This window comes from Gossypium arboreum, chromosome 3 (assembly GCF_025698485.1).
Source record: "Gossypium arboreum isolate Shixiya-1 chromosome 3, ASM2569848v2, whole genome shotgun sequence".
NCBI classification, from domain to species: Eukaryota; Viridiplantae; Streptophyta; class Magnoliopsida; order Malvales; family Malvaceae; genus Gossypium; species Gossypium arboreum.
This window is the reverse complement of record NC_069072.1, coordinates 77148132-77166393: the sequence shown is the minus strand read 5'-3', so window position 1 is coordinate 77166393 and position 18262 is coordinate 77148132. Positions and strand designations below refer to the sequence as shown.

The window sequence follows — 18262 nt, the reverse complement described above, 5'->3', positions numbered from 1 at the left end:
TTTGTCATGTTAAATCATCAAGAACAAAGCAAAAATAAAACTAGATGTGGAAGCGTACCTAAATCCATAAATTCCTTGAAGCTTTTTCGGATCTTAGGGATTTGATCTTTCAAATTAGCACACAAAAAATTCAAAGAATATTTACAAAAAATTCAAAGAATATTTTCTCTCTCTTTCCTAAGGATGAGATATTAGAACAGTTATATTGTATGTAATTTTGGGACCGTAACCCTAATATATATAACTTTGGCACATTAGCCCTAATTTATAATTAGCCCATCATTAATATCTGACCCATACTATATTTAATAATTTAAAGCCCAATAAACCTTAACCAAATTAGATCACTTTTAATTTGGGCTAAATCATGATAGTAAATAATAACATGTAATTACCCTTATTATATATGTGATGTTCATATTTTCTAATATAGTAAATTTTAATATTATATATTTTTGTATGTGTATTTGGAATATTTCACATATAAAAATACTTGAAATATTTTACATATAAAAATAATAATGATATTTAAAATCATTATTTCATTTTATAATATTAGAAATCACCATACCCACAACATAGTTGGAGAAAATAAATATTTGACATATAAATATTATATAATTAAAAATAATGATATTTTCAATAATTATTTGATTTTATAAATAAAAGAGTTATTAATTAAAAATATGAATTAAAAAAAAATTGAAAACAATATATTTATTAATTAAAATAAAAAAACTTGAAACAACATGAAATAAAAAAAAGATGAAATCACTATTATAACTGTTTAACCAAATGAGCTAATGTGTTAAAAACATTAATTAAAAATAAAAAAAAAGTTTGAAACAACATGAAATAAAAAATACAAATATAAGTAAGAGAGAAATTGAATCCGAGGCTTAAAGACAACACCACTATTATTTAATCATCTGGCCAGAGAAGCTAATGTGTCAAAAAAGTCAGAATACACATTGTAGGACGCGAAAAACCAGCTAGAAACCTTAATTTATTTTTTTAAAAAGTGGAATATTCGTAAATTTTGGCCCCTATCCAAGAGGGCTAGGTAGCCCAGCCGACCCGATAAGCTCAGCTTGGCTTGGGTCTGTCTTGGATAGAGATTTTTGTACCTTGGACCCACCTAAATTCAAATTAATTAATTAAAATGTTGTTCAAATTTAAATTTAATTATTAAAATATATAAATGTGAATTAAAAATATAAATTTTAATATTTTATTATTTTAGAATAATAAAATGAGTTTTAAGGGTAGGTCAAGTCGGTGTGAAAACAGATTTAAGCTTGAAATATTTTTAAAATCAGGTACTTCTACTTATGATATATAAAGTATAAGTAATGTAACAAAATATCATACCAGTGCTGTATGTATCATTCCATAAAATGTAAATCATCTAGATGATTAAAGAAAATATAACTAAGAAATTAGTATATAAAAGAGAATAGATGAGAGTAGGCTATTAAATTGTAGGAAAAGGAATGGTATATGTATGCTTAAAAAGAAGAGTAAAAATGTTGCTGCAAGAGGAGGGCCACATCAATGAATCGTTCTAAAATTGGAATTTTTAGTTTCTGTTATCCGTGTGCTGCTCTCTTTCACAAAGTATATATATTATATTAAATATAAAATTTAAGTAAATCGCAATCCCACCTCTAATTCTATTCACAAAGCCAGCAGAAAACCCTAATTCTGATTTTCCTTTGATTTGTAGTTTGTTTGGTCCACGTACCAGTACGACATTAAGATTGGGTTAGTGAGGGCAAAAATCTAAACAGGAATTCAGAAAAGGAATGGAAGGGGTACCACACCCAATACCCAGAACGGTAGAAGAGGTCTTCAATGACTTCAGGGGCAGACGCTCTGGCTTGATTAAGGCTCTCACCACTGGTTCCTTCGCCTCTCTTTCTTTCTTTCTTTCGTTGTTGCTGTTATGGCTATTATGTATGTATATATATATATATTCAAAATTACAAACTAATTCAAGTAATGTCTTTGGGTTATTTTTGGCAGATGTTGATAAGTTCTACCAACAGTGTGATCCCGGTGGGCTATTTTTTGCTCTTCTCTGTATCTTCTAATTTTGCGGCATTTATTTTGTGTCTATGTTCGTTTTACTCTTCTCGAGTTTTCGTTCTTTGGTTAGCTACTTCTTATCTGTCTCTGCTAGATTTTCTTAATGTCTGACAAAGCACATATTTTATCCTGTTGTAGAAGCAGACTCTTTGACGAAAGCTAATATGAACGTCTCATTGTCAAATGTATTTAGCGAAAGCAGTTAATTTTGTCTCTTGCATGATGGCTGAGTGGTCAGTTAAATTGTCTAATTTCTAGTTCTTGATTTTGCGATATTTAGTTTGATCTTCAGTTCTGTGAGCCTCTGGTTTCCTTCTCGACCTTATCAATCTGTAAATAGGTCATGCTTGTTATGTCAACATGTTTTATGTGGAGTACACTGTAAAGAATTCCTAATTCAATTCACTTCAATCATGGGAGGCCATGTCGTTTTATCCCCCCCCCCCTCCTCTTTTTCTTTTATTGTTTTAGTCCTCATAGATTATTTATCATATCAGCCCCTTTTATTATTGTTGATGGCATCAAGTCTTGATGCATTTCCTACACTCTACTTGTTTCGCCTGCAAGGAGTTATATTGATGCTTTACTTTTCTTGCAAATGAGCTGTCTTTTGTTTTTGGTTTTGATAGAGTGACTGTTTTGCTAGTTAACCACTCTGGCAAGTGTCCATTCTCAGCGTTGAAAAAAAATTGAAGCCTGGATATGGAAGCTGTAAAATAACATGTTCGTCGAAATTGCCTAAACCTGTTTTTTTCGTTAATCTTTTCCTTTTCACAATATTCGAGATCATGATTTATTTACTACTAATTGACCTGCCCCCATGTTACTGCCTCAACTGGCTGAAGTTTTGCAATTATTTTTTTTGTTTCCTCAGAAATGTACTTTTCTTTTTATTTCATTTATGAGTTTTGGTCTGTTTGTTGTTAATATTAATATTAATATTTAAATTCTGGTGATATTATGATTACTTTTTCTGTTGTTTTGCATATTCTCTACATGTTTGTTAATGTGTATCCCTGGTCTAAACCTTCAAAGTCTAGGTTCATTAATAAGTGGCAGGAACTCCTTGTTAATCTAACTTGAGTTTGATATCATACAATTGGAACTAAAAGGGAGACTGAAATGAACATGTAGTAATATGGTTTTCTTTGTTTTATGTCATCACTGTTCATGCAGAAGGCTACTTGTCGTGTCTTCATTTATAGTTTCCTTCGTGATTTCAGAATTGCCTGAGGTCTGTCATAGTCATAATATTCTTTAACGAATTTATCTTACTGAACATAGAGTGGAAATGGAATGTTTTCTTTTTCTTCATTTGAACTCAAAAATTACTCTTAACTTTAAAATGCTGCTTAGTCAACTTGAAACTAATAATAGACACAATTTCCTGGATTTATTCTTAAATTTTAATTTGTAGGAATAGTTTGATTTCTTATGGTACTGGACAATCACTACTGAAATGTGGTGCTTGTTGCTGTTGTGATTTCATTTTTTCTTTTTCAAAAATTTCTACCTGCTTATATTTATTTATATACTGGAAATCTTGTTTATCACTGAATGTTTTCACCCTGATGCAATTTAACAACTTAAAATGTTATTAACATTCTGTATGTTGTGATTCATTTTAGCGGTGTTATACTTCTGCTTTTACATTTCTTTTCTGATTGTATTGAATTTAATTGCAGAGAAGGAGAACTTATGCCTTTATGGACTTCCAAATGAGACATGGGAAGTTAACTTGCCTGTTGAGGAGGTGCCTCCTGAGCTTCCAGAGCCTGCACTGGGCATAAACTTTGCTAGGGATGGGATGCAGGAGAAGGACTGGCTATCGTTAGTAGCAGTTCATAGTGATTCGTGGTTGCTTGCTGTTGCTTTCTATTTTGGTGCACGATTTTCATTTGGCAAGAATGAGAGGTATGTTTGCTTTTTCTTTGTCAGCTATTGGAGCATTGAGTTTCTGTTTGGAAAGCTCAATTGCTGCAGTATCATGATTCACTTTTAAAATTACTGCTAACTGCATTATTCTCTTTCATGTACTCTCTAGGAATCTAGTACCCAAGTTCTGTTCAAATCAGTTTGTTTCAGATTTACTTCACAAGTTACCAATCTGACTGGTCAACTTTTAAAAGCACAAAGTTTATGAAGGATTAAGTAATAGTTGATATATAAAGTTGTGAGAAGTTTGTTTAATCTTCGTTCTATCTTTAATTTTGCATACTTGTTTGTTTTAAATTTGGAAAATAGGTGTATTGGGAGATATTCTGGCACTTCTTACTAACATGCAATAGTTATCTAGCCTTATCCTCAAACACCTGAGCAGGTCATTGTCCTGTTTACTTTTTATAAATATCATGTTTGAGAGTGCAGTTTGGATCTTGAGTGGCAGTACCCGAGTGGACTCTGGAAGCCAAAAATGCTAGATGAGGAGTTCTATTCCATTTCACCACTTGACTAGTATTACATAATGCTCAATAAAGGCTTGCATTCTCTTGAAATGAAATAGAGATTGGAGTGCGCTCCAAAATATATACAAACCCATAGAGTGATTTACCCATTAATTTCCAGTTAAAGAGAACTAGTGTGACACAGGAGCTACTAGTAATATTTTATTTCATTATTTTAGTTATATTTATTAAATATTAACTATCTATACAGATGTCTAGGATTATAAGTTATCTTCAAGGTTTAAATTTAGGGATAGGATTATAAGTTTTAAGGTTTAAATCTAGGGGTAGTTTTAAAGCTTCATTGTAACCCTAGTGTAAATAAGTTGTAAAACATCATGGCTACAACATTATTTTCATTTTCTTTGAATTAATAGACATGAACTAAAGGTTTTATAACCCTACGTTTTCAAGAGTGCCAACATCTATCTCAATTGTTTTTCAGTGTTTGCTGTTGTTTTTCTCCATAAACTACGCCAATTTTTTGGCATCAGAGCCTAATTAGCTCCTAGGTTTATATTTTGGTTTGCCACGATGCTTGGATGTGGTAGAGGTCAATGAAGAGAAAATCAGAGTTAAGAAACATAATTGGCTGTGATACAATGTGTGAATAAAGATTTTTGTGTGCATTATATGTTAGTCTGTGATAGGAACTAGTGAGAGCCCAAATGGAGAGATTCTTGAAGGTGCCCAAAACTTGTTTAACTTACTGGAAGATAGTCTTGTTGGTGAATTTGATTTTGGTGAGGACGAAAACCTCTTTCACGATGCTGGTCTTGCAAATTGTGCAATACAAGGTTGATTGGAGGAGTGGTTGGTGCATGCCCTTGATATAAATGGGGGCAGAATTAAGACTGAGGTTGATTTTCATGGTAAGATGCATGTAGAAGATTACCTGGATTGGGAAGCTAGTTTGGAGAATTATTTTGAGTTGAAACCTATAGTGGAGGCTAAGAAACTACTGTTTGTGAAACTAAAATTGAAAGGCACTGCGTTCCAATGATGGAAGAGAGTTGAAGAGCAACATGCATGTGTCACGATCTGCGCATGAAACATGCCCATGTAAGCCCAAAATCAGCACATGGGAACCACACTGAAGCGAAATTGCGCAAGCAATTCCTACCAGCTGATTATGCAATAGAGTTTTTTGAGGAGCTCCACTCATTAAGGCAGAAGGGATTGTCTGTGTACATTTCTGAACCTAACAATTTCCCTGTTTGAGTTTGGTTGAATGAGAGTAACGAACAGATGACATCTCGTTTTCTACCAAGGTTAAACCAATATATTAGGAATGAGGTCGGAATGGTTATTATATTCAAGTTTGAAGGCACTTCAAAATGCTTTAAAGGTTGAAAAGTATGTATGGTGATACGGTGCAAGAAAGCCAATTATAGAAGGATTGGAGTAGCACAAAGGGGGCTGGAGTTGTTTGAAGTGTTAAAACTGACCAAACTCTAAAAACTGTGAGACTTCCTTTTTAAATAATTGTGGTGGAGGGAATATGGGAAATATTGAGAGGAGTGAGAAGGGGAAGGCTTTGGTGAGATTTGTGGTTGAAAATAGAGCCGGACAGAATGTTTCCAAGCCTGGCAGTAATTCTCAGATTCGTTGTTTTACTTGTGGTAAGAAAGGCTATGGTTTTTTTTTTTCTTGTCCTAAACAAAGTGTGAACTTAACCGAGATGGAAGAGCACGAGTGATATGTTAGAACCTATTTATGATGAGTATCATGAAGAAAGCGAAGAAATTGATGTGTATTTAGTTGAGGGAGTCTTCAGTTCCTTGTAGAGTGACAGACACAACCTCAGAAGACAAAGAGATTGGTGGCGAGTGGGAAATCCTTTGTATATTTCAAGGGAAACAATGTCAAGTGATGATTTTGGAGTAAAAGGATTTGATGTAGTTTTTCAGAACCTACACTCAATATGGAGGCTAAGTTTTTGAAAGTTGCTGTTGAAATTTAAGTTCTAATGCTTTCAGGAAAATCAGGTTGTGCTAGAATATCCTTGGAATAGGGACAGAACTTTTGTGAAGTAATGGGTTATTAGATTCACCTGGAGTCAAAGTGCTTTGCTTAAACACAATTCTTGCTTTGCACTATTGGCATGCTACTTGGACACTTGGTTTGAAACCCATATCTAATTGGTGCGAGTCAAGTGCTAGTGAATGAAATTCATGAAAGAGGCATGAATGAGGAATTTTTGTTAATAATTTCACATGATCGTCTTCCTTGGCCTCCGGACTTGTGTCTTATTTTGATGAGTATGACCACCAATGTTGATCCGTGTTCACTAAACCTTGAAGAATTGCTCCAACTATTCTCATATCGTGGTTGGCTTTGTCAATTTTAGAGTTATTTTTGGAGGATGTGCTGCAAAAAACTCAGGGTTGACATTTTCAAGGCAATCCACATATTGGATTAAAAGAAAGATAATTTGGTTGTACTTTTAAGGATTGGCATTGGTTCTGAATAAGAATTGCATTGAATCTCTAGGATATTCTCTTGAAACATATTTGCCGCTGTGAAGCTGATGGAAATATTTATGTATTCCATATAGCTGGGATGATACGTCTAAGCTCCTTGTCAAGATTAAAATGGTCAGTTTTTTAGGAATCTTAGCAGGTTTCTGATTTTTCCTCTACATGGCTCTACACTAACCATTAATCAACAAGAAATATTTTACTGTCCTCCACTTAACTAATGTTTTAGTGACAAATATTGCAGAATGTAGCACCATCATAGATGGTTTTGTGTAATGTGTAGGGAAATCAATTGAAATGTTTCCAAGTATGGACCAATTTAGAATTCGATCCATAATTCAGTGACATCTGATACAATTAACTGTTGATTTTAAGACGCTAAATATATTCATTTTTCCTCTTTTATTGCAAACAGGTTCTTATAATTGAAGCAAAGAGTTTTAGAGTAAACCTGTAGCCAGAATCACCTTGCCATTTAGAGTTCCATATGGTTTTCATGGAACTTTTAGGCCAACGGAACTGCAAAATGAGATCTTGAGTATAATCCCCTCCTTGAATTCTAAAATAGTAAAAAGCATATCTCCTTCATATTCACAAATTCATGATATATATATTAATATTTTCCACATTGATTTCTTAAGTGTTAAGTGTGGGATAAAGTTTGGTTGATTTTTTCATAGATTCTTATTTGTATCAATAAATAAAATGTATTGTTGACTAGTTATTAATTAAAAGTACCTTTCCCCTAGCCTCGGTATCAGTGACGCATGCGTATATTACCTGCCTCCATGAACTCATGCATGCTTCCAGGCCCTAAGGCGCTTATTTATGTTTATGTGTTTGTGAGGTGGTAGGCGGTGGGTTCTTCCTGACAGAGTTTTCCTATATCGTACTTGAATGATGTGTATGCAACTTGCCCAATAGGCCCTGGCATTACATTGTCTGGTGACTTAGTTGATTTGATATTGCTAATATTGTTGTAAATAGATTTGGTTTTTTATCTTCTTTTTGCAGGAAAAGGCTTTTTCGGATGATAAACGAACTTCCGACCATTTTTGAAGTCGTGACAGGCAATGTCAAACAACCAACGGACCAATATGCTAATCACAACAGCAGTGGCAAAAGCAAATCAAGTGCTAAAGTGGTACAAAGTTCCAAAATTGAAACTTGATGTTTTTCTCAGTGGTGTTTTCATCCCCTTTATATGTGCTTCTCTTAATTGATGTCACCTTCATGGCTTCATATGCTTGCTGTTGGCAGTCACGTCAATCTGAATCGGAGAGTAAGGTGGTAAAGATGTCTGCATCTAAGGATGAGGATGAAAGTGGGGAAGATGAGGAAGATGATGAACAGGGTGCGACTTGTGGGGCATGTGGGGATAGCTATGGCACAGATGAATTCTGGATTTGCTGTGATATCTGCGAGAGATGGTTCCATGGGAAATGTGTGAAGATTACACCTGCAAAGGCAGAGCATATCAAGCAGTATAAATGCCCAAGTTGCAGTAGCAAGAGGGCCAGGGTTTAAAAGTAGGGTGAGAAGTTGAAGTTGTAGCTTAAACGAAGCAGACAAGGTTGATAGCATTTTCATTATAGACAGAGTTGCCCCTTTAGTTGATTAACTGCGGATGGGGTTTTAAGTTATGCTTCTCTTTTGTCATCCGCTCGAAACTGAAGCTGGCAACATATGCTGCACTTTAGGTTTTTTTTTTTTTTTTTTTGTCTTTTCGGACTTATTACCTTGGTTGTAATTTCTTCTTTCTGCTTCGCCTTTCTTAATTTTTAAAATTACTTTGCATCTTGGTTTTTTTAGCATATATTCCATAAGAATTAACGAACATATGTTAACTCCAAAGATTTTTGTTGAAGTATCCAAACCCAAGGCCGGTAATCAAAACCTCATTGATTTTATCTTTTAATGAATTATTTACTGTACGCTTTCCTATTTCTTTTGAAGTTCAGTGGGGATGATGAATGAAAAAACTGCAACCTGGAATTTTGATTGCTGGCTTCAACAAAATTATAGATAAAACAAAATGAAATTCTAATCAAATCGATTTCGGTTAATATCAAAATTTCGATGTTGCCTTAAAATAATCGAACCGATCAAATGCACCTCCGCACCATGCAAACGTTTCCTAAAAACCCCTAGGAAAAACATCCATGTAAAGTGTAAACGTCGGATGGGGCAATCCTTCCTTCAACCCCTTTCATTGCCATTATTATATTAACCTTCCGAAATATTTTGATACAAGTTTAATCTTTCCTATAATAATAAAAAATATTTAATTTGGTTTCATGAATTAAATGGGACCATGAAAATTGAAAATACCAAAATTCCTATATTTATAGAAAAAATATAAGTAATTATATCATTTATTTTTTATATAAATATTCTATAAAATAATTCATTTCTTAAAATAAAAGATAAATATAAAAATATACATGAACTTTGATCAAATGTGTAATGTTATACATGAATTATGATTTAGTACAATTTTATATTTGAAATTTTGATTTGATTCAATTTTGACATGTCATTAATGGATGAATCTCATGCCATGCATATATTCACACCGGGCGAACATGTGAATCTTTAATCACGTTCAATGCCATGGCGAACCTTTGAAAGCTCACCTTCGTTGAGTGCACATGGGGTTTCAAACTCATTTTTTATCCGATTGTCTTAAAAGGTCATATCCTTAGGCTTAGACGTCATATCACCATCTTTGGAAAAATACAAGATATAGTTGTTGTTGTGAAATTTTAATAGCACGGATCTATATAGTAGCTAGTTCATTTGTTTAAATATGAACTGAAGTGAGTTATTTTGTTTAAGATGTGAACGATAATGGAACAAAATGACTTGAGTTATAAATGGTCAAAAGATCGAATATGAGTTAAATGGTTATGTTGTAAATAGAGCATGATTTGAATGTAATCTGAACATGAATTTAATTATATGCTTATGAATTGAGATATTAGTGAAGTACATGTGATTCGTATTGCAAGTGTTTGATGTGTAAACAAACTAACTTATTGGTTGTTTTGTTTAAATGTATATGAAATCGTAAGGATGTCAAGGGATGATAGGTTGAATACCAACGTGTTTTATTTGTTTAAGTTAATTTAATGTCAAGGCAAGTTAAGTAAATTTCATACAGAATTACTAAGCATTAGTAATGCTTATTCTGTTTTGTTTTTCTATCTCTGTTTAGGTCTTATTGTGGAACATGTCGATCGGATCAACTCAGGGCTCACACTATCCAACCCGGATTGTCACATCCCAAAAACTGGTTAGTAGAAATTGGGTTAATGAACTGAGAGTGGTCACGCCCGAAATTTTTTAAGATGACCTTGGCACATTTGCCAATATATAAGTATCAAGTCTAATGATTTAGTAATGGTGGAGCTATCCTTGAATACTCGAGTTCGAATCCCTTCCCTCACATTATTTTCTATTTGGTGTAATTTTGTTTTAAACTCTAGTTAATGTCATGCCCCATTTTATAAATAAATGTTGTAGGAATGTTAAAAAGCAAGTGAATTAGCCTAGTGGTTAAGTACTAAGGAGTTGTGTGGAGTTTTTCAAGTAGCCCAAGTTTGAATCCCTTTAGCATATTTTTTTAAAAAAAAAATTCAACCATTCACTTGGTCAATCCATCTAGAAGTTGTCCCAAATGGAAGGAAGAGGTGATTGGAGGCCAACCTTGAAATCACTCCTATTTATTCCCTTTATGATCCCCATTTTGCTCATATGTTCCCCCCACTTGCCAATTTCCTTCCTTGGCTAACTTGAACATCCACCCCACCAAAATAGCCACCATTCTCACATTTTTTTTCATTTTGTTACTCTCCTCCTCCTTTCTTGACTGATTCCTCCATTACTCCTCCCTTGCTCCACCTTTCTCTTCCATTTTCTTCTTCTTTGAGCCACTATTTCACCTCTTTTGCTCCACTACTCTTCCACCTTCTACCACCATTAATTAACCACACCATCACCGCACCACCACCTTACCATCACCGTACCACCACCGTGATAAATTTTCCTTATTTTTTTTCTCTCTACTTCTCAAATGAGTGATTTTTACTCCACATTTATGTATACTAATTCTTTTGAAAACCTTTCTAGAATTTTATTATTTCCAAACAGAAAATTTCATCCTATCATCTATCTTTCTCAATTTCATTGGACCGGATTGATTCAACTCATTTTCGGATAGATCAAGCGTAAGTAAGGTGTTATTAGTTGATTTTTTTCATGTTACTTCCATCCTTTTTCCTTCATTGATTGCATTTATATGTTATTGACATCTTTTTCTGGATCTATTTTCCTCTACAACATTTTATTGATGAAGGACCAAATATGGTTGTTTTGAAATGTCAGTAATTTCAAAAGTGATTCATATCTTCGATTTAAATATCACAAGAGTAAGTATTGTCATAGAAGCCAAAGCTTAACCGTTTATAAAATATTTATTAAGGGTGTTTTAATGACGGTTTTTCATTTTGTGTTTAGATCTAAGATTGATTTAATTAAATTTGAAAGTGGGCGTTAGAAGAAGTTTTTGCATCAGATTTGCTTAGATTAGGTGTGGGTTTAACTTATTATTAAATAAACGAATTTGATTCATTGTTAAATAAATTATTTACATTTATTAATAATGGAAACATTTTTGAGTTCTTCATAATGCAAAATAATATGAATATACTAAATATTCAAAAAGGGATATTAAACCCATAAAAGGGTGATTCTCAAGTAAGTACTCCGAATTGATTATTTTGTGATCGTATAAATTATGTTGATGTGATTCAATGTAGATTGTGAAAATATGTTTACATTCCAATACTCATGATTTGTGATATGTTGACTTTATATGATATGCTTGATATATAAATCATGCAACTGATATTGAAATTGTGATATATGATACGCATGTTAAGCATGCCCACTGTACTAATTATAAATTTGATTTGTATGTTAAGCATGCCCACTAAAAATATTGTTCATAAACCATATGACATGAATGGGGTTGGGATGATTATGAAAGGTGGAAGACTTTGGCAGTTTTACTGCAATATTGAGTGGCTTGGCCACAACGTTATTGAGTGGCTTGACCACAACGTGCAGCTTCTGATGGTTGTAAAACTAACTAAAAATTCAACTAAGGCAAGCGCACCTATCAAACAGCAGTATAGTTATGGTGAGACCGGAAATATCGTATCCACGAGGACTAAAAGTACTAGTAATTACTATCTTTTCATTATCTAGCCTAAAAATTAAGAGGATATTTTATTTAAAACTAATTATCTAATTAACTAGGATTGCGATAGAGATTAAAGTTGGAAAATATTTTTTAGAAAACCGATGGAGAAGACAATACCCAAGGAAGAATCCACCTAGACTTCACTTATTACTTTTGAATTATACGATTTATTCATTTGACTTAATCCGTAGAAATCCCTAATTTATGTTAATATCTCTTTCGAGATTAAAAACAACTGACTCTAGGTTGATTAATCGAAATCTCTTTCTAATTAAAACCCCTATTGTTTCATTAACTCGATCTATAGACTCCCATATTAGATTTGACTATAATCTGGCAGATTTATGTCGTCCTATCTCTAGGATTGCATGCAACTTCGCTTAATTATGAATAATCTACTCTTAAACAGGGATTTTTGCTCCACTGAATAAGCACATAAAAAACCTGAATTAATATATTGGAATATTAAAGCAATGGTTACTATCACAATTAAGAATAAGAACAAGTATTTATCATATAACTCAAATAATAATAAGATCCGTCTTAGGTTTTATCTCCCTTAGGCATTTAGAGAGTTTAGTTCATAATAATAATGGAAAACATCTCAAAGTTTGGAAAATAACAAAACATAAAGAAACCCAAAGACTTCAAGGAAATTGGATGGAAATCTTCAGTCTTGATGTAGATCCTACCTCTGAGGTGATTCTGATGGCTGTCCTTGAGTATTTTCTGCCTTCAACTCTGCGTTTTCCCTTTAATCCTCTTCTAGGGTCTTTAAATAGACTTTGAAATGCCCAAATTAGCCTAAAATTGGCCTTTTTTCGAGTAGAATTAGACCTAGGCTCGACAGGGACACGGTCGTGTGCCACGCCCGTGTGAAGGTGCTCAGGCCATGTGTAATTCTGACTTGGTTTTGTGTCAACACGGCCATGATACATGGGCGTGTGGATTACCTGTGTGGAAATGCCTAGGCCTTGTGTCATGCTAAATTAGGCCCATTTTGTCCATTTTTGGCCCGTTTCTTACTCTTTTCGCCTTCTAATGCTTGCCTAAGTATAAAATATGAATTTAAAAGATTAGGAGCATCGAATTCAATGAAACCAAGGAAAAATCATCCATAAATATGCCAAGCATGGGGTAAAAATATGTATATATTACGGTTTATCAAATATCCCCACACTTAAGCATTTGCTTGTCCTCAAGCAAAGTCCTCAACTCACAATTAAAATAAATTCTTCTCAACTTATAATTCTCATCAATAATGTTCGAAACAATTCACAAGTAATCATACATTAAGAGCTTAACTAAAAGAACATTAAAGTTTCAAACAATTCAAATTGAACATTTCAATCATGAAATCATAGGTATCCCCCTTTATCTAAGTAATTACCTTTAATTCCAAATCGACAAGGGTTGACATCCTCACTAAAGATTCACTCAAATCACTCTAAGTGTTTAAGGTTCAACAATTAAGCACTCAATAGTCAAACATGAAAAGTTATTACCATAGGCTTGCATGAAAATCAAATCTCCACCACTATAATGAGATGATGCACAAATCAAAAGGTCTTTAAGTGGGTTGTAATGGGGCTTGGGTTAAAGGTGTCGATAAAGGCTGAAAAAGAGGGTTAGAATCGAGATTAATTTAATAGGTTACCAAACTTAGAAAAAAATAAAGCTAATCACTGAATTACCTACAAGTACCAGAATTAACACTAACCAAAACTAATGAAGTGAACTTTTCTCTCAATATAATGACTTATCCAAACTCTTTAGAACAATATGTAATTGAATGAATATAAATATACGTTTTTTTTAAATAAGAACAAAAACAAGTACTTAATGGAAAGTACATAATAAGAAATAATTCAGCAACTGGAATGAATGAACATAGTTAGGTAACTAGTCAAATCAAATATCGATAAAAAGGAGTCAATGAGAAGGGAGAAATTCTTAACGAATCAAAAAGGGTTAAGTCGCGGGTTAATAATAAGGGGAAAATCAAGAAACAATAGTTAAGGCTCGAAGGGGTTTACTAGGGGTCAATTATGTGGGTAGGCTTTTTATGGGGTAAATGGGTTAAAACCTAAGTGCCTTTATCATTTTAGTATATCAAATCAAAGGTGTGGTCTCGACATGTATAGTTGATGCAAGTTCTAGAATAACAAATCAATGTTGACACACTCATAACCAATAAAATTAGTGAGCAAGAAAGATATATGCTCTAAAAGGCTCAAAATCTCACGAAAATTATGGGTATTTGATGCCAATCCTGTAAATTCAAAACTTCAATATAATACCTCAATTCAGGGAAACAACCTGGCAAGTTTAATTCTCAAAAGTCAACTTATCATGCTTGAACCCCTAATGTCTTAAAGTTTAAACAATCAATGCATGGTTACCTATGATTTAATTAAAATCATATCAATCAAAATCATAAATCAATCCGAATTAACTCTAATAATGATAAGAGAAAATTATTTAAGAACGAGATAAAAATTCAAGGATTTTCTGATAATCACATAAATAACCTCCCCACAATTAAGATGTACATTGTCTTCAATGTACAAAGATAGATAATAGTAATATAATCATAATATCAGAAAAGAGTGAGAGAAGCGAAACTGCCCTAAATTTTTGGATATAATCCTTGAAAGAGCGGAAATGGGTTTAGAGACATTGAAAGTGATGTGTATGTGACATGTAGACAGAGGTGAAGGTGATGGTAGAGGTTTGGGTTCCACAATCACAGTGCCCAGCGAAGAAGTTATCATGGTGGCTATGGTCATGGTCGAGCAAGACATGGCAGTCGTGGAAGATTGTTTGTTTATTCCTGAGTAGCACCCATTGACTGAACCTTGTAAAACTGCGATGCCATCAGTAATGTTTAGGGGATTTAAATCGATAGGGATATTATGGTTGATAATAATGAAATAACTAGATAAAAGGAAATTCAAATTATACTAAGAAAGGTCTTTTAAGAAAATGATAAATAAAGACAAAAAGAAATGTAAAAAGAAAAAAAAAAGAAAAAGAAAAAGAAATCAAAAAATAAATGGACTCAAAAGTCCTCATCGACAACTGGATCCTGAGGTGGTGGTGCTGGAGGCGATATATGAAAATGTTGGCAAATTTGTTTTAGAGTTGCCTCGATGCTGTCGAACCGCTGAGTGCAATATTGCTCAAAGCGATGAAGGTGGTCAGAGACATCAGACAGTGAAGCTGCCGCATGAACTGGTCGATGACTCGGTGGCGGCTGAGAAGGTGGGTCCTCCTAAAATGCAGGGATATCATCAGGAATATCCTCGGCGTCATCCTCATCGGTAGCTCGTGCAAGTCGGTACTGAAGAGGTTCAAACCCACGACGACGCTCAATCATTCGCATATGGAGCATACTTTGGATGCCCTTTTGGGACATCTGGCTAATGAGAGTAAGCGATGAAGACTGCGCCACTGTATTCAGGAGCCCAAAATATCACACTAGACGTGTCATATATGGGCCTATGCTGATGACTTCCTTTCGGTGTCGTTCTGTCTGATGGTGAAAGGCAAGGGCGACGAAGTATGCGAGATAAAAAATATGCCCCTGCCTCATACTCCACAGGAAGTATGCGTCGTGAGTGTTGACGACGCTAGTGCTCTCTCGCCTCCCCGTTAATGTGTGTGCCAAAAAGGCATGGAGATAGCGCAGAGCTGGAGCTAAAGCTAATGCCTTTGAACGGCTAGGATCATAAATGCCTGTAGCAGGCATGAGGCCTATCCAACATGATGAAGGTGAACGATGGATGTGGCAGTAGAGGTGGGGAAAATTGTCGGCCTCCATGAATTCGTCTGTATAGAGTCCCAAGGTAGCTCCAAATTCTGGAACACTTAGCTGCAGTACTAGACTTCCAAGGCAGAATTGGACTGTTCCTGGGTCGTCATGCTCTGCCATTACTATCTGTAACTGAAAGGTCAAGCCAAGCTCTAAGGTGAACTCCAAATACGTTAGCTCGATAATATCAAAGAAGCGGTCCCACGGAGTGGTGGCAAAGAGGGCCTAAACTGAATCAATTAGGTGGACCTGCTCTAGTGCGGCCCAATCAACAAAACACCCCACACCAAGGGGTCGGGCACGTAGGATCTAAAATAATTCCTCTTGGGGCCCTAGTGGAAATTAGAGGAATGGAAGTCGTATCTCGATGGTAGGACCCAAGGAAGATGTCGCTCCTTTTCACTTTTTCGAGGTAGGAACCGCAAATTTCTTGCCTTTTGGGTTCTTCATGATGTTTGCAAACAAAAATACATGGCTTGAGTCAACATAGAAACCAAGCGAGTAAGAACAAACATCTAAATGCAACATAATCAGGCAAACGAGAGAAGTAGAATCGTAATGACTAGTGGAGAACTAACTAATAGAGTACTAAATATGTATAAGCATGATACGAATTAACTCAATCAAAGCAAATGACCCGAAAAAGAAAAAAACTATGCAGCATATAGCAAATGTTCAAAACGTTCTTAAGCAGCAAATCAATAAAAATTGAAACTAAGCACGAATCAGAAATGACAGTAAAGTATTAGTAGAGAAAAATGATATAGAATAGTGATAAAGAAATATAGGTAATAATAGCCAACAAATTAAATAAAATAAATGAGTAAAATAGTATAAAAAGGTTAGAAGTGCAAGGGAAGAAATTGAGATTGGTGGGGTTGGCGGAGTCGTGCGGCGGCGCATAGTGGTCGGAGGGGAAAGGAAAAAAGAAGGGGGAAAGGAGAGAAGGGAGAAAGAAAAATGGAGAAAGAGGATGGGGGTAAAGAAAATAGGGAAGTAGTGTTAAGAAGAAGGGAAAAGAGAAAAAGAAAAGAAAAGTGAAGAAAAGGAAGGAGAAAGAGGGTGGCTGGTTGGAGAAGATGATGAATAGTGAAGGGAAATGAGAAGAAATTAGGGCTAGGGAGAAATAAAAGGAGGCCACGATCGTGTAGGCCCCATTTTAAGCCACACGGCCATGGCCCATACCCATGTGGTATGCTCTCAGCCCGTGGTTTTCGTGAACTAGCAGTTAGTGTCTCACACGGTCCCTTAGGCACGCCCATGTTCTTAGGCCGTGTGGTGCGTACGGTCGTGTCGCACTGCTGTGTGCACATTTGTTTGCTTTTCCCACGCCCGTGTTCAGTATACCACGCCCGTGTTCATGAGTTGTGCTTATCAACTGATGATTTAAGTCAGTGTTGCACACGGCCCGTGGACACGCCTATGTGTCTAGGTCGTGTGACCCACACGGCCACATCGCACGGCCATGTGGTGCTCCCTTCGTTTCGCCCACTCCCGTGGTAAGTCCAACACACCCATGTCAATTAATCAGGATTGCGTACGGCCTTCAAGCACGGCCGTGGCATCAGCCCATGTTTTATTTTGACTTCGTTGAACGTTTCGATCTTTGGGAAAGTTCTCACATGGCCTTGGGCAAGCCCGTGTTAAAGGTCGTATGGCTCCCACGGCCGCCTCGTACGGCCGTGGCGTTTTATCACAACCCGTGTCTCTGCTGATTTATTTGAAAAATTAAAGTGCAGTTTCAACACGGTCTGGGACACGCCCGTGTCCTTAGCCGTGTGCTGCACACGGCCGTGGCTATTTATCGCAGCCCATGTGTCATCCTGTCTTGGGAAAAATGTTTGTCCTGTTTTAGCACGACCATGGCCATGCCCGTGTTTCTTGCCTGTGGGGATCCCATGGCATAAAGCACGCTCGTGTGTTAGGCCATGTGTGCCAAGAATACCTGCAGTTAGACTGTAAAACAAAAGGAAAAATAAACTAAGTTATTGAGTGGGGTTAGTGCTCGGGTTGCCTCCGGAGAAGCGCTTATTTAAAGTCTAAGCTCGACTTTGCCTTGTGGGAATGTTAGGCGGGTTCGCGGAGACGTAGCTCCTCTCTATTGTCTTTAAAATCCTCACCGTTATAAAGTTTAAGACGATGTCCATTTACCTTAAATGTGCCTTGGGTT

At 35.4% G+C, this 18262-nt stretch overlaps 1 protein-coding gene across 2 annotated transcripts; it reads left to right on the top strand.

The window, feature by feature from the left end:
• Positions 1-1358: 1358 nt before the first annotated feature.
• Positions 1359-8930, top strand: LOC108453595 (PHD finger protein ALFIN-LIKE 7-like). 2 transcript variants are annotated; one of them, XM_053025756.1, is made up of 6 exons: positions 1359-1617; positions 1727-1902; positions 2026-2058; positions 3774-4002; positions 8027-8153; positions 8273-8930. In XM_053025756.1, exons 2-6 carry the CDS (start codon positions 1806-1808, stop codon positions 8537-8539), a joined length of 753 nt encoding a protein of 250 aa, XP_052881716.1. In that variant the 5' UTR covers positions 1359-1617; positions 1727-1805; the 3' UTR covers positions 8540-8930. The 2 variants fall into 2 exon arrangements, with proteins under 2 accessions (XP_052881716.1, XP_017607282.1); XM_017751793.2 differs by having other exon boundaries at positions 1371-1617; positions 8027-8156.
• The last annotated feature ends 9332 nt before the right edge of the window (positions 8931-18262 follow it).

Bases quoted from the DNA above. Each gene is read 5' to 3' on its own strand.
- LOC108453595 (XM_017751793.2), top strand. From the start codon at position 1,806: ATGGAAGGGGTACCACACCCAATACCCAGAACGGTAGAAGAGGTCTTC. The intron at 1,903-2,025 runs GTTCCTTCGCCT...TATTTTTGGCAG, and splicing joins GATTAAGGCTCTCACCACTG to ATGTTGATAAGTTCTACCAA. The intron at 2,059-3,773 runs GTGGGCTATTTT...ATTTAATTGCAG, and splicing joins CTACCAACAGTGTGATCCCG to AGAAGGAGAACTTATGCCTT.